This window comes from Hoplias malabaricus, chromosome 17, assembly GCF_029633855.1.
Source record: "Hoplias malabaricus isolate fHopMal1 chromosome 17, fHopMal1.hap1, whole genome shotgun sequence".
NCBI classification, from domain to species: domain Eukaryota; kingdom Metazoa; phylum Chordata; class Actinopteri; order Characiformes; family Erythrinidae; genus Hoplias; species Hoplias malabaricus.
In genome coordinates, this window is record NC_089816.1 from 30135415 (window position 1) to 30162497 (window position 27083).

At 40.2% G+C, this 27083-nt stretch overlaps 1 protein-coding gene across 1 annotated transcript in view; it reads right to left on the minus strand.

The window, feature by feature from the left end:
• The window catches only part of LOC136673601 (ephrin-B1-like), a 59021-nt gene extending 32301 nt beyond the window's left edge, over positions 1 to 26720 (minus strand). The window contains exons 1-3 of the mRNA XM_066649181.1: positions 26221 to 26720; positions 25826 to 25943; positions 2550 to 2827 (exon numbers count right to left, since the gene is read on the minus strand). Of these exons, the coding sequence (XP_066505278.1) occupies positions 2550 to 2827; positions 25826 to 25941 (394 nt within the window). The 5' untranslated portion in view covers positions 25942 to 25943; positions 26221 to 26720. The remainder of the gene's footprint in view (positions 1 to 2549; positions 2828 to 25825; positions 25944 to 26220) is intronic.
• Positions 26721 to 27083: the final 363 nt, after the last annotated feature.

Sequence of the window (27083 nt, forward strand, 5' to 3'; positions counted from 1 at the left end):
ATATGAGACAGCTACAGATAGACTTTCCAACATATCTGGTGGAGATAAGCACTGCTATGGTTGAGATTTGCTTATCAAACTTGAGGTCTGCATCTAAGCTTCCTCGTAGTTTTTTTAACCTGTGGTTTGACATAGGACACAAGGTGACCCAGTTTTCTAAAGTAGTCACTAGTCTAAACAGAAGAACAAAATAAAGTACCCTCTGTTTTTCATTCATTAAGCTGTAGAAAATAATAATTTATAAAAATTATTTAATCAAACCTCTTCTATATCTTATCTTAATGAAACAAGACACTGACATAAAACTGACAGCATCTACAATAAATAAAAAAAACTTATTGTGTTGTAATTTATGTTAACAATGACATGTATCACATTGCACATTCCTTGTAACTTTTGTACTCATTAGGGCTGTGCCAAATTATATCTATCTAAACATTTTTTCATTCATTCATTCATTCATTATCTGTAACCCTTATCCAGTTCAGGGTCGCGGTGGGTCCAGAGCCTACCTGGAATCATTGGGCGCAAGGCGGGAATACACCCTGGAGGGGGCGCCAGTCCTTCACAGGGCAACACACACACACATTCACTCATACCTATGGACACTTTTGAGTCGCCAATCCACCTACCAACGTGTGTTTTTGGACTGTGGGAGGAAACCGGAGCACCCGGAGGAAACCCACGCGGACACGCGGACAACACACCAACTCCTCACAGACAGTCACCCGGAGCGGGAATCGAACCCCAACCTTCAAGACCCTGGAGCTGTGTGACTGCGACACTAACCTGCTGCGCCACCGTGCCGCCCCTTCTATCTAAACAATATCAATTAAATTAGTAAAATGATAAAAAAAAACATATTGTGATAACAGCAAGATTCTGACTTCTTTACATAATGATGTCATGCAGTTGGCGTAATATGGCCAACTATATATAATATTCATGGGTCACTTAGGCACATCAACAACTAAAGCAGAAAGTGGCTCCGCAGTGGAAGTGTGTGTTTTTCTTTTGTTTTGTTTGTTTTTAATTTATGTGATTTTCTATGAAGCTTTAAGTGTTTCTTTTTTGTAATTCTTTATGTTTGGGGTTTGTACGCATGCACTAAATTATCTGCATTTAAATTTTGTGGTAGATTTATTTGTTACGTTATTTATTTTATACAGCCAAATACTACTGAATGTGTGAAACTGTTATAATTAAAATATTAACATTTATTTTGTTGCATTACTAAATTCTTGAAATTCTTTATGAAATTTTTATGGTTATCACAAACACAGTCTGAAATATCATGGTTTTATTTTACGGCCATATCGTCTATCCCTTGCACCCACAATCAACACCCCCCCCCCACCCACCACGGAAAAAATGTAGACACTCCCATGAAAGACAGTCCAGAGATGCAAGACAGAGACCAGCTCTAACCACTAACCTAAACAAGCAGGGGAGGAAAGGAGCAATTATAGCCTTTTAATGAGTTTAATGACTTCAACAGGGCTTGGTGCTTGCTCGGGCCATCAGGCAGGCTTTTTGTTGTCCAACCTGCCAGGTTGCTGACCTGGACCTGGTGGTCCCCCCGCCGCCAAATGGCAGCAGATCTTGAATTTAGATCAGAAGGTTATCATTGTCCAGTCCCCTGCTGAGACCTGCTGACCCCTGGAGTCCCTGAGTAAGCAGAGAGTCCAGGCAGATGGACCCCATAATATACAGGGCCAAAGGGGCCAAGCTGCAGGCCACCGAGCAAGAGGAGGAGGAAGGGTAAATGAGGCCATAACCTGGCCACATTCACACCATTTGAGTTTTTGCTGTTTGTTTGTTTTCTTTTTTTTTTTTGTCCCTCGAGTTGGGAAAACAGAGGGAAATGTAATTCAGGACATTGGCCCTTTTCCCACAGGCTCAAAAAAACAAAGGCATGCAAGAGACAGATGAAGAGAGAGACAGAGTTAGAATCAGAGAGAGATAAAGAACGCAAACTAAGAACAAATGACAGAACTTCTCCAAAAGAGACAACCTGCATTGTCGTAAAGCTAGCAAATTGCTCTTTTTGCCTTGATTCCTGTGTGAAATCGACAGCTGAATCTTGTGTCTTTATATAACAGGCATTTTTACCCCAAAGTGCTCCACTTTCTCCAAGAGAAGCTCATAACAAATAGGTTAGGAAAAGGCCTCTACTTCCTATGTGCCCTCTCCCCAAAACTCATTAAGGCCGTGGTTGTGCTTACATGAATGCACAAGCACATCCATTATGTAAAAGATAGATGATGTGTGTCACTATCTGTGCAACGTGAGTAAAAATAAACCCCAGTCTCACTGAATGTACAACTTCAGCATAGAAGTATTTTTCATCAACGCACGACAGCCAAGAGCAAAAATGTTTGTGGAAAATGTCAAAGTGCAGCATCTCAAAAAATCATTAACATTTTGCTAATAGTAACTACAGCCATGCAGCGTCATAGACCGCCTGCAGGGCTCTCTAGCAATGAGAACGCAAGCTCCCAGCTAAGATACAGACACAGTGATGAAAAAGTAATAATGCTTTGGCTTACATGTGATGTAGTAGTCTTTGTACTTTTTGAACTCCAGTCCCATGTAGTTGGGGCTGAATTCCTGGAACTTGATGGTAAACTTGATGTCCTTTTCAGGTTTATTGCAGGTGACCAGTACATACGGGTCCAGTACAGTGCTGCATGATTCCATCTGCTCCTTCTTTACCAGGTACAGCTTGTAGTACTCATATAGATGGCTGGCCTCTGCCTTGGGACAGATAATATCCATCTTATCTCCAATATCAGGATAGATCACCAGACCTTTACCACTCTGGAACCTGGGGAAAAAATAATAATAAATTAATTCTGATATGTCAAAAAAGCCCAGATGATTATCAACCAAGCAGTAATGAAGTCATGAAAACACAAAACATAAAACTGGTGCAATACGTAAAAATATTGCATGCTAATGTAATCATCTTCAATTAAAGCCTCATTGTCTGATATATGGGCTTTCAGTGAAGAGTCATAGAGGTTAATGAATCTACCTTGTAATTTTACTGAGCAGAGAAGTGGTTTAAAGGGATGCATTCCACTAAACACTTCACTTTCTGTTTTTCAGACATTTTCTCTACTTAACACGGTAAGTTCCTGGTTATATGTTGGTTTGTTTATATGTTGCTTGAAAATATGTAGCATAGAGGTCAGGGATTTATTTCGTAATATTATATTCTAGTCTTCTTTTTTTATTATTATTTTTTTCGATAATCCTCTTGCTTTACCTTCACATTTCCGACAATAACATCAGATGAGTAAATAATAGATTGTTTCCCATTTGTTGGTATATTTGGGGCAGAAGGGGTGGAGTGGGGTGGGACTGGGGGCCAGGACGGGGGGAGTCCACACATTGAAGCTGCTCTGTTTGTCTGACAGAGAACGAAAGCCCTCTCTGATATACAGTAGCTGATGTGAGCCATTTCGATTTGGTACAGACAGAGAGAATCATTGTTGTGGACTTCTGGTGAGCTTAAAATGTCAAGAGGGTTCAGCATTGCTGTCCTAGATACGCAAGCGATTAACCCAGACAGGCTTAAAACAGTGGACATCACTGCAGTTTACTTCTTTCCAGTTAGATCTGGACGATACGGCCAAAATATCACAATATTTACACATTTATTGTATTATTACAACGATTATTACAGTATTTAATTAATACAATCCCCTATTTTTGTGACCTTAAGACTCGACTCGATTCTACACAGCTTGGCTCGGCATGCTTAAAGCTGGTCGCTTTTCCACTGGCAGGGCTCCCCCACGAAATGGACCCAGTGACGTTTCAAATCCCCATCTCTTAACAGGAATCGGTGGCAGAAAAGTTAGGCGCTAATTACTCATCATGCATTCGTGTGTTGTTTTAGTTTTCTGGACTGAACACGGCTCCGCTCCCCAGTTTTCACAGATCAGTTACTTGTTGCATGTTTGGCTTTCACTGGAAATTTTCGTTGACCACCGTCCCAAGGACCATATAAACCTCTTAGGTAAACACCTCAAGGTAAAGTTACAAGCTGTCGTTGAGAGTCCGATAAATATAAATGTGAAAGCTGCTGTAATTTAAGAGATTTTACAAGCGGCGAGTTTGTGCTGGATTTGAATGAGCTCTGCATTTCATGGTGACTGACATGGCTCTGGCCAATCAACGCCACCATTTCGCACCTACTCGGCATGATTGGAACACCAAGCTAGTTGGGACTGAAAACCTACCCGGTTCCAAGGACCAGGCACCAGATTTGGCCAGTGGAAAAGCAAAAGAGCTAAATCGAGTAGAGTCGTGACGGGTCAATGCAGTGGAAAAGCGCCATAAGGGACATTGTGATTTCAAGTGAGGGTAACAGCTATGCAGGGTACTTTCCAGACTTTATAAATGGGTTTCTGACACAGAGCTACACAGAGGAAAAGGCATGACAGCAGTAGGTAACTCTTAAAGCTATAATCACTGCTATGGAATGTAAAATTTGAAACTAGATGAAAAGTTAACTCGTTTGCACTCAAACGTTCAGAAGCTCTTGGAATGAGTATTAATTAGAATATTCAATGTGATTTTGTATTTGTTTTTTGTTTTGTTATGGTATACTAAATACACGCACACACAATGTACAAATCAATAAATAACTATATAAATAAATAAATACTGTGTAATCTGTGCTCTCATCGGTTGCATTTGCCCAACTGCAACATGTGAGCACGTTGCGTGCAGTCAGGATTTTCTCAAATTGACCCAGATTAATACTGGCTAGCACAAATGCGGCATTATCAGCTGAGTATGTACAACAGGCTGCCACCACTGACGGAGCATTGTCATGCACTCTCCAGCTGTGTGAAATCAAGACGTAAAAGAGTCAGGATTTTAATGAACTCTCCGTGAAAATTACCATTACAGGATTAGGCCTTTTGGCAATCATAGTCTATTCCCTTTTGAACTGGAATTGAGACTTTGAGGAAAAAAAGATCCCACTGCAAATTATGTGGTGAAAGAAGTGGTAGATATGAGCAATATCTCATCATGCAGGAATAACTGCCCACAAATGGAGAACCGTTGGTGCACATCTATTGTCTGGTGCTTGGGGGCGGGGAGGGGGGGGGGGCATTAATTCAAAGAGATAAGAGGAACTAGGCATCCTTTGTCCTAACCTCTCCAGCTATTTGCCTAGTTTTCACTTGTGAGCCCATTTATGCCCAAGAAGACAAGGCCTCAATCTTCTTCTAATTGGATTTACAAGATGCACCAGTGAGGCATAAACAAGTTGCCATGGCAACATTGGGCTTTGTTGCTGACCACCCCAGCCACTCCCGCCATCCCCGTGTGTGTGTGTGTGTGTGTGTGTGTGTGTGTGTGTGTGCACGCTTCGGTCTCTCTCTCTCTCTCTCTCTCTCTCTCTCTCTCTCTCTCTACTTACAGCATAAATGTAGTCTTTAAATTTCACAACATTTTCATACTCAGTAACGGAGCTGATATACGAAGACAGCTTAAACTCCTTAAGAACACTTATTAGAAACGATGTCTTCTGCTTATTTGAACCCATTTAAAATTAAATTAATAGAAGAGTTGGGCAAAACAGCCGCAAACAAAAGTGAGGGAATAATCTACCGTTTGGTTCCTTTTCTTAATAAAGGATCTCTTTGTGTCTGATTGCATCTGTAAGTAAGTTTGCTGCTCCTGTTTCCCGAGCCTTTGTTAAGTGTTAAGCATAATTAAGTTTTGGCTCGGGTTGAAGGCTGGAAGCACCGTCGCAGATGTGAGCTAACCAGTATAAAAGAAATAGGGCAGCAATTAGTGTTTATCCCATTTTAAAGGCCTTCCACTTGGCAACAGTAATCTCAGTTTGTGTCCAAAATGGGAAGCTAAAGTTAACTGCAGAGAGTGTTCCATGCTCTTTCCTACCGTTTCCATACTATTTTGGAGAGTTTACAGCTGCATGATTTTAGCTCTGTGACATTTTGCATATAGGGCACAAGGGAGATAATACAGCCCATCTGCTGTAAGATGGCAGTCAAAAGTTAAAGATTCTCTACTAGTTAATCACTTATCAAGGGGCTGTTAATGTCCAACACAGAACAGCAATGATTACTGTTATAAAACAGAATAATGGGGGCGTGGATTCTTTAATAAACAATTGACATATGAGTAGCCTGGGACAACTTGAAAAGAGTTTAGGAAAGTTTAAAAAAATCTTAAAACTGTAATGCAATGTTAAATATAGAGCTGTGATAGAATACATTATAAAAAAGTGGCAAATTTTAATATATATATTTTAATAAACAATGTGTCGATCATTTAAATAATTGGGAATACTATTTAAGAGGTTTTTGTAAATAAAGTGGAACAAAATTCAGAAAGGGAGTTGGAAATTCACTTTTAGGCTTGTAACTGAAATTATGTTCAGCAGATTTTAAAAGAATAGACACTACTCTACATTTGACTTTTTAAAGAGTTTTTATGAATTTGAGATTTTCAAAATATATTTAACACAAAACAAACGTAAAATCAGGCCTGCACAAAAACTACATTTTATATTTAATAATTAAAAAACTGAAAATGTGTTATAATTAACAGAGAAATACTATAAATATGTTTCTTCCCTGAGGCATATATTTTAACTTTTTGAAAACTAACATGTGAATTGTGAAGTGAGTGGATTTCACTTCGCAGAAACAGTAAAGAAATTCTGTTGAAAATGTAGATTCTTTTAATCAGTACCAAATTCATATTACTACATCAATAAAAAGAAAACATCACACAATTTAAATCTTAAATGGATGTATCTGTGCAAATGTCCACTGCAAATGCAATTGTTTTTTTGTCCCCTTTCCAGGCACAAGAAAAAAGGAAAGAGGTACTTAAATAAAAAACTTCTGTGAGAACCCCAGTGCTTAGCTCTCCACACCTCCCCTTCAGACATTCCAAGAAAGAATATAGGCACATGATTTGGCAGCCCCCCTCCACTCCAGCCTAGCCCCAAACACCCCTATGCTACAAAAGAACGGTGGGGTGCTGGAATAGGCAAGAAAGCCAGACTAGGCCTGCCCCTGCTCCTCAACCGTCACCATTCATATCTCCCTGTGCAAGCCCCTGGTTGGCAATGAGGTAAGGCCAGATCAGAATCCTGTTTTGTGAGTCTACAGAACCACTGGCAAATCCTTCGGCACTGCTGAATAAGAAAGTCCATATGAGGCAAACTGCGCTAAATTAATTTCTCTGACGCAAACGCAGGCAGAACAGAACACCTATCAGGCCGAATTCATTATTTTACAGGACTTTTGCCTTCTTTCAATGAATCAGTGAGAGTAGAGTGTGTAAAAAAATCATGTCTTTCAAACTCATGTTTTTTTTTCCCCACATGCATTCACTCAGTTACGGCCAAAAAGCTTTCTTAACATACATAAAACCTCTTTAAATACAACTAAAAGTGTACTATTATTGTTTTACACTCCATCTATAGTGTGCATTAAATCACAACAGTGTGCAAGGGCAAAAAAATAATCCTCAGAAATACCTCTACACTGTTCAGTTCTGTACCGTGTTCTTTGCTGTATATGAGACTGTAAATGAGAACAGCATGTTCATGATTTTGTCAATCACTGCAGAGCACTGAAATCTAAACAATGCAAAGTAGCAGGCCAACACTGGAGAGTCAGGGGGATTTCAGATGAGATGAAGTGTGTTTTGGGAGCAAAAGCAGACCCTGCTGGAAAAAGCCCATTCTGTGCCCCAATGGATTACTGAGGCATTCAGCGTGTCATGGCAAAAGTATTAAGCAGTGTGGATCTCCGTTCCTAACTGCTTTGAAGCAGATTACGAACGATGCAGTTACTGGCTCACAGCTTCATCTCCCACTACTAACCAGCTCCTTTTTCTAGCTTCAGTTATAAAAAGAAGAAAACGTGCCTCGCTGTATTTGTAAGCACACGCCGAAAGCTGCGTTGTTTGCTCTCTGAAAGCTAAGCTTTCATTCCCAAAAAGCTGAGATTGCAAAGAAAGCAGTAAGAACGTGTATAAATAAGCTCCAGGCAAACTCTGTTGTATAAAGTTTATTCCTGTAATTTCAGCTTACTCACAACAGCAGAGCTTGTAACAGAATCCTCAAAATATTCATGGGATATTTTTATTTATTTCTATTATAGTCAGATAGCACACCATAATTCACTTATTTTGGGAACAAAGGCCCCCTGATGACCTGCTGATCTGTTTCACACTGCCGATCAATGGACATGTGGATTTCTAACCTACTGATTAACAAAAGCTCACTGACTAAATGTGAAGAGGAAAGTATCAAAAGCCTCGGTACATGTTCAAGTACAATCCAATTTCCAGAAAAGCTGGGATGCTGCGCAAAGTGTAAATAAAAACAGAATAAAATGATGTGCAAATCATGGAAACCCTACATTTAATTGAACATTAGACAATATTTCAAAAGTTGAAACTGAGAAACCGTATTGTTTTTGAAAATTATTTTGATGCCAGCAACACAATCCAAAAAGGGAACAAAAGAGGGGTAAAGCTGTGTCATTTCAGAGGTAAAGGTGGAAGAGAGATGGACAAAAATGAATTCATTCTCTGGGGCCAAGTTTAAGACAGACTGAGGTGAAGTGGAAGTGTCCTGTGATCTGAATAAACAAAATTTTAAATTTTTTTCAGAAATCTGGCATGCTGCATCCTCTGAGCTAAAGAGGAGAGGGACTATCCGGCTTGTTATAAGCACAGAATTCAAAAGCCAGCATCTGTGTTGGATGCTGTGATAGACTGTTAATGCTGAATAATACAGGTTTAGAGCAACATGCTGCCATCTAGACAACATCTTTTTCAGAGAATGTCTTATGAATTTCAGTGAAACAAGAAAATTCAGCTTCTGTGCAAATTATAACAGTATGGCTCCTTAGTAAAAACAGTACGGGAGCTAAACTAGTCCAGACCGGTCACCCACTGAAAACAACTGGTGCATTATGAAAAAATAAAACTCTAAATAAGACCCCGAGGTGTTGAGCATCTGAAATCCTACAACAAGTATGGATTGGAAAACAACACACTTTCAAAAGTACAGCGACTCATTCGTAGACACTGCCCATGTCCTAGCTTTTTTTTGAAACACGCTCCTGCCATCAATTTAAAAATGGCCAATTGTATTTTCTCAATTTCTCAATTTCAACATTTTAATAATGTTGTCTATTAACTCTATTAAATTAAATCTAGTATCTGAATGATTCACATATTCCAAGATTGCATAATCTGTGGTAGTAAGAGGGACAGGTACATTTGAAAAACAATAATAAAGGAGTTCTTCGTGACAAAAATAATAGTACTCTTTGACGATAGCGCATAACTAAATTGGTAAGGTCTTGCAACCGTTATTCATGAAAGGCAAAGGGACATTAACACATAACATGCATGTGTGAGTTCATGAAAGTGCTGTGGTGACGGGGTAATGGACATGAAGAGTACTAACAGAAGTTTCTGTTTGACCTTCTGTCTAAAACGTGCAAGACATCGGCGAGGAATGAAGATGTCAGCGACAAGCAGAAAGGATGAATATCCCCCCACACATTCTTCACAGCTTCATGTGGCTTTGTGAGTGCGAACTGTCACACTCTCCACAAACAGACGATCTGTTCGATCAGTAGAAGAGAGAGGAATGCAGAGCAAATCAGATTCAGCGTGACCAATTTGAACAGTCACAAACTGACAGCTCCACACATTTCCACAATCACTATCACATGAAAATCCCCAAGTTCCTCTACCACCAGAAGACAAATGGAAGATAGAGTTGCAGCAGATGTGGTGGCCACAGTGCTCTCAGGGAAGGAGAAAAGTAAACCTGGGTTTCTGCGATGATGATGATGATGATGATGATGATGATTGCATCGTATCCCTGGGTATCAGCTGGCACAGCAATGTAATATCACCTCATCTTAAGTTTGCTTCTTTTTTCCCCATTTATTCGCCAAGTGTTGTGGCAAGTGCGAAATTATAGCTCAGAGTAGAGTGTGGGTCACTTTCGGGTGGGATTTTTAAGCCGGCTCATGAACCGGAGACACAGAGAACTCTTTCTTCCCCCCCCTTGCTCCTCTAGCCCAAGTGGCCACGGCAGGGCCAGCTGCCTTCCATCATGGAAGAAAACGCAGCCACAGATGGACTCTTCATGGTCTGTAAAGATCCCCGCTGCAGGCGAGGCGCTCGCGGCAGCCAAGCTGGGCCAGCGTGAGCCAAAAACCACTCGGCGTCAAAAAGCCGTCGGATGCCAGAGAGCTCTCGGGGATGATGGTCCTTGACTGGATTCCCCTGGCCCCCAGAATTGGACGGTGATGCACATTCTAATAAGAGCAATATCGCGCTGAGGTGGAAGCAGGGAGAGAGAAGAATTGCTCTTCGTCCCAGCGGACGACAACAAGCCTCATTCTTTTTTCCTGACGGCTGAGAGAAATCGCAAAAACAATATAGGAAAAGAAAAACGTCAGGGAGGGGCTTCTGTGTGAAAAAGCCAGTGTCGCCAAAAACATATTCTGTCAAAACCAAAGCAGTAGAAAGCGCATACTCCCACCGCTGATCATAACCGACTGAAGTTTCAGTACGTCTTGTTTTATCTACATTAAGCCACCCATCACTTTCAAGCCACCTGGGTGAGGCTTCTCCAGTTACCAGCTGGAGGGAATGGTGAACAGTAAAAGCCAAGTTAAAACAATTTTTCATGGATATGTGCACAACATATACAATGGATTTTTTAACAGGTGTTAACATAATACTGCAGGCTATAAAAACAGCATACTGGAGTCATACCAATAATGTTTGAGAACAAAAGAAAGGAAGAGTTGGGGGAGGGAAGGAGGGCAATTAATCTTTGGGGGTAAACCTCAGCTTTGACACTTTGAATTGAATTGTCTGCAAAGACAAAATAAAAGATAGCATGCTGAAAAAGTTTAGATCCCTTCCATTGTTCATGTGTCAAACCGAAGACAAAACTATTGGTGAGTAGTGTACGAGACTTGAGCCCAAGTATTTATCATGTATCCCTTTGCCAAGTGACTAATATTATTTGTTATACTCCTCCAATTTTGAAGGGCAGGCTAGGATTGATGGTGGGGGGTATCCAGACCATGATAAGGGTCCCCCGACTAGCAATGGGTAGTGGTTAATACGCTTCCCTACATTGCATTTCTGAAACAGCAGCAGAAAAACAAGAATAGCAAACAAGTTCCTGTTATCTCCACCTATTGTGTTGTGTCTGTGCATTGTCCCACAGTGTTGGCACTTCCCATACAAGAATAAAAAAATAGCTGACTAAACTACACTGGTCTAATTCGCATCAATTAAGGCCCATACACACAGAACAATTCAGCACATTTCTTTCCATCCCTAACAGGCCACAGGGTTGGCTTTCCCCATAAACAAGAGTTAGGGAAGTTAAGCAAAGGCATGAAAGTGAATCTAGGAACTGCCGTGAGAAATATCAGGCAAAATATTAATTAAAGCGCTTGTTCCTGATAAAATAAAGAGGACACCAAAGCCTGCAAGTTAAGCTAGCATCCTGCAATAAAACCCAGGGTTTCATTCCAAGATTCCAAGCTTTTTTTTTTTTATCTGCACCTAATGAATATTTAACATTGTCCAAAATGGCTGGCTCCTATGTAAAACTCATTTTAGCAACATACCACTTTCTCAGTCCTGTTTGGCTCAGGAACATGATAAAACATATCCACTGGTGCAGCACTTTTTTCCCTCCCCTTTTCCAATCACCACTGCTTCCCACAAGCATGTTCTAGCTAGCAATAAAGCATTTCTCAGGAACACAGATGACCTTAGGGAAATTCCCATGTGGAGAACCACGAACGCGGTGGCCAGAAACGAAACAAGACAAGTCCAAATTCTGATGGCTTGAGCGAAGTGAAGAACAACTCATTCCTTTGTATCTTTTAAGGCTGACATGCACTGACAGCAGTTGGATGTGTGTGCCGTCAGTCAAACTTGGCACAAGTACAGTCAAGATCAAAATTAGAGAATAACTTACATTTCCTAAAGTGACTGCTCATCTTAAAGTTATCCTAATGTGAACCTATGTAGGTGAAGTGTACTCCAAAATTTGAAAATAATTACTGTAGCAGAAAAGTAGCTGACAAATGAAATGATGATTATAGCTTTCAAAAATTATTAGGAAATGTAGAGGCACCTGCTTTAAAGACTTCACCAATTTCTCACACTGCTCCGATTCCACTATACTTTCAATCTCTTTCACATTTTGGTAGCTGCAGGGGGTTTCTTTAACTTTGTCACCAATGATCTTCCAGAGATTTTCTATAGGGTTCATGTCAAGATTTGGAATCCGTTCAGTTTCAAGAAAGTGCAACACCTGGTTTAACAAGCCTTGCATAAAAATTGCAGGCTTTTTGGAAGATGTTCACAAGGAAGGACTCTCATGTTGCCAAAGGAACTTCTGTTAAACATTAGCATTCACCTTGCGATAAGACAATCATACTAGAGGCCCAACTACTGATGAAGAAAACATCCTCCACACCATGATGCTTTCTTTTCTAAATTTCAACAGGAACAGAGTTAGAACAGAGTTCTTCAGACACTTTTGGTTTAGTATTTTCCCAGTATAATCACAAATGTTATTTATATGTTTCCTTTTAGAAATGCACTTTATTCAAGTGTGTTTTTAATCCAATTCCTTCAAACATTAAAATTTTTAAGTATAATTTCATGACTTTTTATGTACTTATAAGTACTGACAAGTATTTAGAAAAGTCTATTGGAGTATACTTCTACTTAACATTTTGATCAAGATACACTTAAGATTTAAATATATTAAATATTCTAGCCTTACAAATAAAGTTTAATCATATTTGGCTTGTAGTTTGGGTGGAGTAGCTTAGATTATATAGTAAACCACCACAGCAACCCTAGGGGGTACATTTTTCTAGATGTAACTGGCTGCTGATCGGATCATAAACAGCCAGAGCAACCTTAGTGTTGAGGTGTAGGATTCAACAGAAATTTTGTGGCTGCCGGTAGAAAGAGAGTGTGGTGGGCCTTATGTGAAGCTCTAACAGATTGGCATAGGATATTTTACATCATATCTTGTGTATAATTATAATTACGTGGCCAATTATCCAAGGTTAGAGCAAAGATTTCACACCTAAAATATAAATAATGTAGACCAAAAAATGTAAAATGTAGACCATACCTACTAAAACATAATTTTTTTGTTGAGAACACTTTTGCCTCTTTATAATTTGTAGTTATTGTATGTTCCCTAAATGAGTTCCACTGGTGGTGCTATTTCACTGCATGCACACAAACAATCTGTTATTTACCCAAAGAAAGTCTATTAAGCTGTTAAGGGTAATCATACAAAGCACTACTTTTCTAAGTTTCTGGACTCTGCAGTTAAAACGTTAGGTTAAATTTAGTGTTAGGGTTATATTTAGAGTTACTTTTTCATGGTTCCCAGATATTCACTTTACACGATTTTGGAATACTGGGAATGGTCATAAGAGTGAAATATGTATATTTACACAAAGATACCAGGCTGAGATTAAGAGGAACCGCCTTAATATATTATAAAATTCAATAAAATAATAAGTGGGAAAGAAGTATAAGTATAGTTGCATAATGTACCAGTATACTAATGTAATACATAGTTTAATAAAGTAGTATAGTTTAATCCATGTTTACTACTCTTATGCCATAAATATACTTCAAGTATACTTTTATAAACTACAAAGTTGGCCAATTGAGTTCCAAGAAATATTAATATAGTACTATTAACACACTGATATAATTATACACATTACATTTTACTTAAGTTTCTATAAAAAGATGAACTTTTGAATGAACCATTCTTTTGTTTTTCTCTGGTAAAGGTTCTCGTCTGACTCAACTAAATTAAACTTGCTCCAATCACTAAAGTGTCACTAAATTGAACTTTGAACCAGTCTCCCTCCTTCCACACAACACGTTCTTTAACAAAGGTTAATCAAGCCTTTTGATGAGAGGTCTGGTTACTGTGTAGCAGGCTTTCAGTCCCAAATCTCTCAGACTGCAAGACACTATATGCCGAGGCAGAACCTTGCCCATTATTTATTCCCCATCGAAAGTCTCCATACCAGCATGTTTTGGGGAAACAACCATTGTTATTTTAAAGCCTCAAAGGGACACTCTTTTGGACTTCATCTAAGAAACCTGCAGGTTTTCACTCATCTTGGAGTGGCTGGCCATCTTGCAAAGGATTTTAAGTGTTGGCAGATTAGGCCATATATTTAAGCATGTGTCAGATTAGGACTGAAAAAAGTGTTACCTTTTACAGATTTCATTTTTACGTTTAAGAACCTGTGATATGAAGCATTTTTAATTTATGAAAAACTCTTCACCTACACCACTTCTATTCATGTGAAATGTTTTCTTCACTTTTCCAGAATTAGGATATTTCCTAAGGTAATGGTTAAAATTCTCAATGCGAAATGTCAGTTGTTTACCACACTAGTCCTGTTCTGCAGCCAAAAGATAGGGATTTTAGACTGGAAAATAAACCTGAATGAAAAAGACGCCCATGTACATCTTGAACTGTACAGAAATGAAGTAAAAATTCTTGACATTTTTACAATGTGTGGTAAATCCTGTATATCCTCTGTCTCATGCATGCCTGATCTAGTCTTTCATTATGATGAAGCATGTTTAATATTGTTCAGCCACATTATTCTACGGTGAATACTTGAGATGATTGAGGGTGCTCTAAATTTAGTGAGTGATCCAGCTGTCTCCTGCACTGAGCTGCTCTCTTCTCCAATGGCAAAGCTGCACCTCCACACACAATGAGCATGGGCGAACCGAGACAAAGGGCCACAAATATATGGGGCATTTATGATGTTCAGCCCCACAATTTGAGAAGCTTGAGAGGCCAACTGTGAAGGCTCATCTCTCTAATGGTGGGCTTTGATTTGCTTGATTGTCTGCAATGTTGCACACACAATAAAAGAAAGGGGAAAAAAAATAGGCAAATTTGCAATTCTAATCATCCCCTCAACAAGTCCGGACAGCCAAGAAACAGCCAGCGCTCTCCTCCGGGATATCATTTGCCTGACTAGAAAATAATGACACGCAATCATTGCCATGGATACCATGCAATATCCCAAAAGGAAAGAATGGCGAGGATATTAATACACAAGCTCTGAGGACAAAATGAATTAGCGTGGAGATTAGGCTGATACGAGGTTAATGAGTCTTCCAGCTTTTCCGAGAGAGCTCATATTTCCCTACAACCCTGCAGCTCCCAGTCCAACACCTGGTGCTGAGCATGTTTCAGCAGGTCCCCCCCCCCCTTCATTTCCAACTCTGCACCAGCCTAAAGCACACAGAATGGACAACTGCGCAGTTCTCTGAGGAATACTCAGTCAAATAATTAATTAATTAAGCAGATTACCAGTAAAACCGGTGACAAACTCAATTTCACTGGGTAAATGACAGCGATAAATTATATGCAAGACCATCTGTTAAATTCTCCTTTCTGCAACCCTCTTTAAAGGCATGTTCGGATAATTCTGCTTAAAAGTATAAATGAGGCAAAAACCTGGCAATAAATATTAAAGCTTTTCTGAGACGTGGCAGGCTTGCAGTAATGAGAATCAATCAAAAAGATTAATATACATTTATTTTTAGTAAAACATCACCTCACATCAATTTGACTGGATGTGATATTTTAAGAGACAAATATATGATTAAACCCATCATTTATGCTGGGTAGTTTATTTGTTGTGAGCCCCACAAATGTGACAGCCCTCAGAAAGCAGCAAAATTAGGCAGGAACAATGACTGGCGTGGCTGTCTGCCAAGTATAAAGACATCTCTATAAGCCTGAAGACCCCTGCTGCTCTGGACACTACCAGGGTTGGATGGAATAGAGAAATGGATTGCAACGGAATCCAGATTTCCGGGGAAAAGGATTGTACGATGTTAAAATCTTGTCATGTCGTCCGCTGTGTTTTGCATTCTCCTTTCTATTGAAGTCATTTTATTTCCAGGATTCTCAGCAAATCTACCTGGTCTAGGCATCAAGTAATAAAGGTATCAAGGTTGGTTTTTTTTTTGGCCCAAGGTTTTATTACTCAACAAAGGAATTCCGAAAGCTTGGCCCAAACTTGTTTCTTTTAAGCGCTTCAACTGGTTTCTAATTGTTAGAGAGTAAGATACTCTTCCCCACCACTGACTGTTAGAAAGAGCTTTTATCAATGTGATCTTTCAGCAGAAACATGAATTCTCTCTGAACCAATTTGTTCTTCAGGTCTCCGATAATGAGTATTTAATGAGCGCTTCAATTATTATCACTGAATGCTAAATGTCTCCAAAGCCCAAAAAAGCAAAAGATTTCCAATTATTCCTCAGAGGAAAGATAACGACAGAATAATGCATGGCCATGGAAGCCATGGACAAGTATTCGAATGAATTTGCCACAATTAAACTTCCCCAACTTAACACGACCATGGAGAATACAGGAAAGATTCAGCGGGGCCAATAAATGTGTTTGGCAAAAAAGGGATCCGAGTGAGTGTCTGATTGAACACTGAGCTGCAGCAGTTTCATGACTGTACTAACATTTCAGAGGGAGCTTTCTTGAGTGAAGTCCTTGGAGAGAGTAATATGTTATTCAACACACATTCCTATCGGTTTATGATAATTTAATAGCAGCACACAGAGGGATCTGCCATATGCTAGTAGTACAGGCAACGCTTCTTAGACGTATTTGCTCTTAGTAAAAAAAAAAATAAAGACGAGCCCCTACCTGGTGATTTCCCAAAAAGCTGAAGAAACTGATTGGAAATGCATTGATTTCAAAGTCATACACTGATTTCTAGATGCAAGAACAAACAACTAGCGAGCTCAAATCATGCCTGCCAGGCCTAATGTCTAATGTCTTGAAGCAAACATTGTTTTAAATTATAGATTTAAACACATATGTTGGTTTTGGATCTGCTCTTAGAATTCTAGATGTCTAAGCAGAATTATTATGAATAATGAATGGATGTACAAACATAGTGCTAAACCAACGTAAACAAAAATGGTTTGAAAATCAACCTTTAAAACAGAAGAAAAAAATAATCTGTGTCCTCTACATAAATCTCTGAAGAACTTTTTTAAAATCTTTTCCCAGTGATGGCCCAGCAGGCATTTTCTTTTCACTGCTGCATTAAGGAAGTTGTTTTGTGGCTTTAGAAAAAACACAGAGAGTCAGGGTATTAGAGAAGGTGTATCATCATCATCACTGAAGCCATCTGTAACTTGCATTTGGCCTAGGTTTTCAGCAAAGTTGGGGCGGATCTGACATCTTTGCCTTACTACCTTCTCATTTGTGAAAACACCTGGGCTCGTGTCACACAATGTGAACCCGGACATGAATTATTCTAGGGAACTTGAACAGTGCAGAGCGGCAACAGAGGAACCCGTGTTCCAAAGCTGTAACGTTTAGCTTGTTCAAAGGCACATCACAAATGCATATCATGCACAGGGGGCAGCTAAAGGCAGCTGATTGTTTTTGAACAGGCCGAGAAGGTGTAAAGTGGACCTCTGCGGCTAGAGGAAATGATTTCCCTATGTTTTTTTCATCTCCCAAAGGTATTGAGATTTGCAAAGTAATAAGCTCATGGCATTTGGTAGTATAATCAAAGCCAACACAGAGTCCATCTTGCAGAGGCATTTTTCAAAAGGAGTTATGGATCAAGCACTTGCAGCAGGTGTCCCCTCTTTTAATATGTATAAGACTGCCGGATGTCCCAAGATGCACTGGAGATTGTACTATCAAATATTTATTATCGCAATCGCAGAAGCAAAGGAGCGAAAAGGGAAAAGATACATTCCTAAAGAAATCAGGGAGTGTCAAGCTTCTAGGCCAGTGATGCACCAAGAACTAACGCAAGAGGAGCAATCCAAAACAAGTTTTGGAGAGGGAGACATTTTGGCGAGAGCGCCAGTAGAAATGTCTAATTTTCCCAAAGCGCAGAGGCCATTTGAAGAAGACTCACAATAGGGCTGGGGAAAAGAATGGTGAGTGACAGCAGCGGCGATTGCCTGTGAACAGATTAAGCTCTAAGCCTGAGACCAACACACAGTGGGTGAGGCCAGGGGAAAACCCAAACATGCCAGCTAGCCAAGATGCACACTGAGGATGCCATCCTCACACGCTCCAGCGGTCTTTTCACTTTAACTTTGATGTGGCCAGTGCGATACATCTCAAAAAGGTGGCAGATGGATAACTGATGAGGCAAAAGAAAACATCAATGGAAGGCATGGTCTCCGTGTTTTCTTATTACCCTACCAACCATACCTTTCTTCATTAACCAACAGTCAGTAAACAATTTGCTCAGTCAGGTGCTTTGAGAAATAATTTTCTTTTTCTTTTACAAGCCCATGTCTTCCTTCCTGCATTAAATATCGTTGGATATCATGGTAACATATGGAATTGATAGCTTAACACATAAAATATAAACATGGGAGGTAACTGAAAACATATGAGCTAAAGATGAAACAACTTCCTCCTTATGACTAAAAATGCCTCAGCCAAATATTTACTATAATAAGATACTTAGGTTGACTAGGGAAAAGCAGATCCCAGACAGTTTCAAATGGATGAAAGGAGGGGGGGCATCGTGCATTGCCAAAATGGACTCACTGGAACATCTACCTCTCTCTGTGCACTAAGCCAAACCATGACAGTGACATCTTCATAGAATTGGCTTGAATCATTCACTGCTGACAGCCCTCAAGGGTGGCCAACGTGAAAACCACAGGCTCAACTGGATTTACATTGGGTTTAACACGGTATTTTAGAAAAGTTGGGAGAGGTTTTAATATCTGACACATTGTCTGACTTGGATTCGTTGATGCCGCCTAATCTTTAACCCTGGGGCTTGCACATTGTCCAAACAAATGTGCACTGTCCAGGGGAGAGTTTTTTGATTGATTGGAAGCCCCCATTGTTTGGTTTGTGTGTTGACTAATGTGTCTCTGTTGGGGGAAAAAAACTGAGAAATTTGCAAGCATTTGACTCCATCAATCATGGCAACAATAAAAATAATTAAATTATGGTGCCTCAAATCCCATGGCTTACGACCCGTCTCCCTCAGCTTAACGACAAATTGAATTGAAACACAATACCTATACCATAGTGATGAAGCTTACTTTGCATATATTTAAATTGCATATGATGTATATGCAATTTTGAAGAACAAAAACTAAGTTATCTGCCCGGGAAAATAAGTTTACAAAGCACTTCCAAAATACAAAGGCAAGGTATGCTTCAATATCTCCCCAATTGTAAAAACTATGTGCATGTGTGCATACTGAGAATGGGATTTGCCGTGGGGGGAGTCGCAAAGTTTTCTGGATATAATTTGCTTTTCAGATTTCTATAGCGTGAATGAAGGGGTGGGGGGGGGGGGATATGCAGGGATCAGTCGTGGCCTCCTATAGGGAAGCGATTGAACCAGGCAGTCACAGCTGCCACACAGCTTGGAGTTTGGAGGCCCGCTGATCCTAGGAGCTGAGCAGGGACGTTAACAGCATGACTTTTCATCCAGGCTTTTCTTAACTCGTCGCTGCGGCCTGAGCACCGTTTCATGCTAGGAGTCTGTATTGAAATGACTGAACAGGGGCCTTCAAGCCCTGGCAGAACGGGTTAAAGGGGCCAAAAGAACCTCCACCCCTGACTCCCACTAGCCTGTCTGGCCTGAAAAGCACAGATACTAGGACTGGAGGTGGTGAGGGGGGGCTCCAGGATGAGACAAGAATTCCCCAGTAAATCAAGCTTACAGCTCTCATCTGACATATGGGTCTAACAGGATAAATTCCTTAAAACAGATTAATGGAAAAATGAGTAGTTTTTCCTATCTGCCCAGGACCTCTAATAGTGATAAAATCCAAGGATTATGTGCTGCTATTTCCAAGCATGCCTAATGGTTTCCATTTCTTCTGTCTTTATCCCATGGACGGATTAGGACTGTTTTATAATTAATATTGAGGATTGTAAGTGAGAGTCCATCTGGTGCAGTGACACACTTACTGAGGAGTCCGCCCAGCAGGAACGGTATCATCTATTCAATTAGATCTTCACCCAGAAGTGGGATCTAATGGGTTTTGAAATGCCTGTCACATCCATCCGTTCCACGGACCCTTCCAGTCCGAGTCGTGCCACAGTGCAATGATCTCATGACGCCGGTCCCTCTCCTTCTTTTCAGGTTGCGCACACAAACTTTTCCCCCCATTTTCCTCTGCTATTCCTCTTGCTCCCTTTCTTCTCTCATTCTCTGTTTCTCCCCCTATATCTAACACATGGAAATAATCTCTAGCCTGGGAGCGGAGGGTGAGTTGATGGGCTGCGTTATCCAAAGCCCAGGCCGGGCTCAGCTTTGACACCAGCTCCACTCTCCACCAAGCCTCTAATTTGCACGTTCAGTGTTGAAGGCTGTTTCCTGCGAGCAAACTTTCCTTTTCTTCTTCTTTTTTCTTTTTGGGAAATGGCCTCAGGGCTAGCCTCATTTAAATTGCTGCCACTGTCTCAGAGGTTTTTGGAACCAGTGCTGCAAGGAGAAAAAAAAAAAAAAAGAAAACTGTTCCGGACAACAAAAAGGCACTCCAAGCACATCTGAGGCCTCTAGTTAATGCTGGTGCCACTTCAGGGTCCTACGCTGCATGGGAATTGTTTGCCGAGGTGAACTGGAGTACAGTCATCTTCTGCTTTGGAGTGCTGGCCTCAACACATGGTAACGCTTGTCCTCACAACTGTAGCGTTCAGTGTCTATTTTCAAAACCATTTTGCTTCGGGCAGTGACCGCTTGCACCGCAAGTGGCAGTAACAAAAGCAGACTTACCACATTGGCAGGTAATGATGTTACCAGACAAATAGCCCAAAGTACATTTATTTTAAGGCTTGTGAAATAATGGGATTTCAAGTAGACATAAACCAGCTTTGCTGGTTGAGGAAAATGTATGGAAATTGCATTGCCTTGAGAACAGTTCCCTGGCTCTTAACGAAAAACTCCTGCGTGTCAAGGTGCCTGAGATAAATGGCTGTTATCACAAGAGCAGACGCAGCTGTCCAAGATAACCCCAGACAGGGGCTCACTTGAAAACCAGGCCGACCAGTTGCTTCCTCTAAGTGGAATAGCAGTTCGCCTGGTGCTCACACAATGGTTGATTTCACTTGGGCATTTTTCCCTGGTCCAAGCAGTCCTGAGAAGGCTCTAAGTCCACGCTCTTTGTAATGAGATCCATATCAGTGGGAAACGTGATCAGAGCCCAGGACAGAGGGAGAGGGGAGCAGAGGGCGACGGGGTGGAGGAGAACAAAAAAACAGTTTCTGTGACACTTTGCACTGCACAGCATAAACCTTAAGCTTCCCAAAAAGCTTTAATGATTGGAACGGAGCCAGCCCGTCCCTAGACTGTGACTTGTGATCGCGAGAGCATCTTGGGGGATGTTAGGACTTCCCCTTGCTGACTGACTTAAATATGTTAACTACAGGCCACTCAGTAACTCACAATTTATCACACATGACATCCAAGCCAAACCGGGAGAGTAAATGAATGTAATAGGGACACCTCAGGAGCAGAGAAAAACGAGAGTCCGCAGAACGGAGGCAGCTGTTTCAATGCAAATAATAATAAAAAAAGTGATGAGAAGTGCAAGCCCTGGGTTCTTATTTTATTTCTGTTTGCTGGGGTTGTTTACAGCTCAGCTTGGTAAACACATGGAAGCCGAGTTGTCCTCAAACATGCTACAGATGTGTTGGGTGCTCCAAATGAGGGAATTCTGAAAGTGTTGCTTGTTTGGTAGCTTTCGTTTATGAGCTCTTCTTCTGGCACTCGTGGTTTAGTTTTCTCAAAAAATATGAATGATTGAATGAATGAATGAATGAACAAATCAGCCTTGGTTTTAACTCAGTAAAGGCTTCCAAATTAGAAACATGAGACCTCCCAACTGAATAGTAGTATATCAGCAGTCAACAAAGTAAGCTAGTGTCTCCTGCAGAATATTTCTTTCAATCAAAGCATTATTATTTATTAAAGTGTTGAGAACATGACTCTAAATTAATCATAAGATATCTCCAGGTTGGTAATTTTAATGCTCTGCCCTTCCTTGTCACTTAAGACCTTGAAATGTTTCAATTTTCTTTCAAGGTGCGGGGTTAAAATTAATTGTTTGTACTTCTGTTTTGGGAATAGAGAGGCGGGGCGATACCTGAAGAAAAAAACCTATAAAGACAAACTGCAAGCTTAGGGGAACTGTTCTGAGCGTACTCACTATGCTCATACTCATAATTCATAGTCTATTTGGGAGTGCTGTGTAAGATTGTATTGTTATTGTTCCCAGCAAGGAAGGGGATGGCAGGATTAATTTATTAGCAAGAGCAGCAGTGGTCTCCAAAGTAGGCAACAGGATCCAACACGTTGTAAATCTAGACACGATATCAGATACTATTCTTTATGTTATCTGGAGATACTGAGCAGCTCTGAGAGTACAACTGCCACCAAGACTAACTCAAGAAAAACAATGAATTCTTTATAGGGACTACATATTTGGTATACTCAAACTTTAACTTGAACACTGGCGCAGGATGATTTATTTCATAAGCATGTGTGAACCATCTGAATATAGCTGAATATATTACATGCATTTTTAATGAGATGGTGAGCTGTACTGGAATCCATGTGTTTGTTGGAGCATTGCTGTAAGTAAAAATGGAAAAGGATATTAATTGATTTAGGTTTTACCTAAATGCAAAAACTAAGTATAAAAATATAAAAGGAATGGCAATGCAAAGGCAAGCTGCTCAAATATCTGGTGCCGGGCCAAGCAGAATTAATAGTCAAAACCACTGCTAGCATGCATTTCACATGAACTAATAATTGAGGCGAATGAAAAATGTTTATACTACTGGTTAAAGCAGACGTGTCTGCATTATAAAAACTATATAAAACTCCGACTTGGAACGTCTTTGTAAGAAATTGGGCCATCTTATATAAATGTATCTGTTTCTGGTGTGGTTCTGTCCAAAGTAACATCCGGCACCATCGTCCTAAACAGGGGATTAAGGTTTAGTACTTTGAAGAAAAGGTCTGAAAGGTTCTGTACTTTTTACTATGTTGCAAAATATTCTGAGTGTTAATGACTGTGTAATTGGTCAGGACACAAAAGCAGGGGTTAACAGTTCACAAACATCCCTTTCAAACTCTCAGAGTTTAAATCATATAACTGACAGACAGATAATCTAACAGCAAAAACATTTGATTGTTTTATTCCATTTTACCTAGTTATTTGTTTGTTTAATTGTAATATACTTTACATATTTGCCAGTGCAAGACACCCATTCTGTTTTAGGCCCATGTTGTCTCACACCAGCCGTAATATAATACTGCTCAGTGGGAATTATCAAAAGATGTAAAATAAAATGAAATAAGTATTGTTTAATGAGTTTGGCAAAACCAACACCTCTGGAAAAGGTTACGAGCCAAACTAATATTATCCTGCTTCTTGCAGTGATATGATAACATGATCTTTTAAAAAACAAATAAATTTCATATTAATTTTTCCAAATCAAATATTCTTCTAAGCACAATATTCTTAAAAGTGACAGACATATAGAGTCACCATCTAGATAAAAATGTGGATGAGTCAAAAATGATTTAAGAACAATTTAATTTAAAAGAGTATTGGCAACGCTATAATTTCATACCTGCAACATCTTAACAGACATATCACGTATATATCTGTGTAGTATTTGAACGTGTTTGGGAACTATTTAGCTTTTGTTTACGTGTGAAAGCTTAAAATCGCTACTGAATTTTGAGTTACTTTCCTTTCAGACACAGATCAGAATTAGGAGTAATCCAAATATAATCTGATCAAAAACACAGATCTTATCCTTTACAAAGAAAAATATGACTAGTGATTTTTAACCAAGAATACATAAACTGATCATATAATGCCAGATTGAATAAGAATATGACTTATTTACAAGCTTTCGGCCCTTTTCATTAATGTACAATTTATGGCTTATTGGATATGTTTGATAGGACATATTTTTAGATCTTAGAGTCCACTACACAAATTATGATTAGCCTAACTTCAGGCCTCCCATCAATGCGTTGCTTCTCTACGACAATGAGAACTAGTTCACGCAAGCCAAGTCTTATACGAAGTTAAACGGGTAATGTGGTCATGCAAATCAGTAAGTGTTCCTGAGAAGTCTGAAACAGCCGTGCTCAGTCACCTCTCCACTTACTGCAGATAATGTAGGCCAACAATGAAGCACAAGTAGCTGTGCGCACCAGGCAAAATCCCAATTCACATCAGACCATTGTTAATGCATATCACAGTCTGGTTGAGCTATTCTACCCACAGAAAGGCTTGCGAGCATTTGAATTAAATGAAACTACAATACATAACAGAGCGCTTGTGAGAAACATACAGAAGGACAATATGAAGTTGGCGAACAAAACCACATCAGACTAGGAATTTGACAAATACATAACTGTTGTGGAACAACACTTTATTGACATCAGTGAGTAATGACCATTGGTCACATTAAGGAACTTCTGGTGACATGCACAGAACCCAAACAATCTCAACAAATGTTGGGTTCTAACTAAATTATTTGTGTATTAAAGCAGCTATGACTACGCTTACACCATAAAGTTACTGAAATGCAGTCTAACCTTATTAAATATTATATATATATGTCATTTACAGGTGCATTCATTTCTAATTTCACACTTTCAGCTTTACCTTTTAATAAACATTAATTACAAATAATCTACGTAACGGACTAAACCTCTTAATAAATATAAATCAGCCAAGGTATACAAATAAGCACAGCCAATGCCCAATTTACTCGGTATATTACGCTTTACGTTTACTTCTGTATGTAAGCAGATGCACATTTATTCTTCCAGCTTTTGGCACATATGAATAATACCCTGCACAAATATTTTCAAAGAAATAACACAGTATTCTATTTGGGATTTGTATTTATTTGACCGTTATGATTTAGGGATTTCCCCAATTTGCATATTCTGTTTTTCTACTGCGATACTCAAAGTAACTCAAAAGCCATCAGGTCGTGCCGTATACAGGTCTATTAAACATACAGTAGGATCTGATCTTACGAGGTCAGCTAGGTCTAGGCCTTAAACAGTGTGTTAGTTAGTTTTGGGAATTCTTTCTTGAGCTACTGTTTCAGTCCAGTAAACCAATGCCTTCTTTCTCCTGTCTTAAAAAATAAAGTTATTCAAATCCTAAAATGATTAAAATGGGAACGGACACAAGTTTGACAAGTGTAAGCATCTTTGCACCTAGAAGAGTTTTGTAAAAAAGTCTGAAAATCTTACGACACCTGAGATGAAGCCAAAACAACTATTAATTTGAACAGAAAGCATTCATTTGTTTACTTTAATGCTGTGTACGTCAGTGTGCAACCATTTTCTAAACCCCTCTTGGTCGAGGCCACGTATTATTGGTTTGTCATCACCCCAAACTTTGACTTTGATCTGATCAATCTCAAAATCAAGTATGGTGGTGATGGATGTGAAAACAAAATAAAATAAAATAAAATAAATCACTCTCGCTGCTGGGTTGCTCCTATATTTGATATTAAATATGGCCTTTTACACTCAAAGCACATTTGCAGCTTATTTTTTTAATATTTGGTCTTACGCCTAAGAGTTTGGATATCACTTTGTGTCAATCCTTCGGGTCTATAACCTGCTCTATCCGCAGTATGGGCACAGGAGACAGGGACACTTACTTGAGGTTCTGTGAGCTCCAAATGATGGTGTCCAGGGACTTGGCTAAGGGCAGTGTAAACTTGCATAAGACCACACAAATCCACATGTAGTATCTCCAGCAGCCGTCCGTAGCCATTTCTGTGTGAAGAGGATGTTAGAAGCGTTAGAAGATTCGGCTTTCTGCGCCAGACACAGACCAACGGTTTCAGTTCAGAAGTGGGAGCTTGGTCAATGAGGAGCGTGTACGGCTCCGTGTACGAGACATAGCCCACTACACGGGGACTTTTCTCAGCCTGTTTCCAAGAACGTGTCCTTGGCTGAACCTCGGAGAGTAAACCGAGCGTTTCGCCGCACGAGTTAAACGTTAAACGTTAGCGTAGCAGCCCGTGTTTATTCCAGCAAAAGAGCAGCAAACCTGTAGCTTCAGATACGAATAACGCTGCCGCCTTCACATTCGCCCCCGTGGCAAATTTTCGACGGCTAGTTCGGGAACAGGTACTGCAGGTCTAGCGAGGGAAAAATAAAATCCTCGTCAGAGAAACGCGAACTGAAGCCCTCGCTGCCAAACACGGCAGAGGTCCGTCCGTCCAAATAACTCCCCGCAACTCATTTTACGTACAACAACTCGGAGGAACGTTAGTTAGCTACAACGTGTGGACCTCTCTACTGTTGTCGTCCCTCAGAATATCCTCTTTTCCCGAAGATATAATGTTTGTTTTCTTCAGTAGCGCGGCTTCCTCGCGGTCATCTCCCCGGCGCTGAAAACTCTGGGTCCACAGTGTTGTCAGGTTCATTCACTCCGGGGCTGAAGGGAGAAAAACCGCAACTTCCTTTAACCGTGCAGAGAGACGCAGGAGGAACACACAGAACCCCCGGTTCGCTTCGCTTCTGTGTCCGCGCTGTTGGGTTCTCAGTTCTCTTTACTGGGTCTGCATATTGCACCAGTCCCCGCACACACTGCTACTGTAACCAGACACCACAGCACAGAAGCCACGCCCCCGCCATGGAATCCGACCAATCACAGAGCAGAACAGCATCAGCCTCCTCCCACCCGCTCAGAACACGTTGAGACCGTACGGACGAGCCCCTGCTCCATCAACAGCGCTCTCTCAACACAGTACGGACGGAGACTATAATAAAACCGTTTTTAATAAACGAAATATCACTGACAGCACCGATAGGAGCAAGTTTACTTCAAATAATGTTGTGATCATACTTTGTTGGAATGCAATTAGTCTCATTCCTGCCCTTTACTAATTGGTAAACTATCAAAACCTT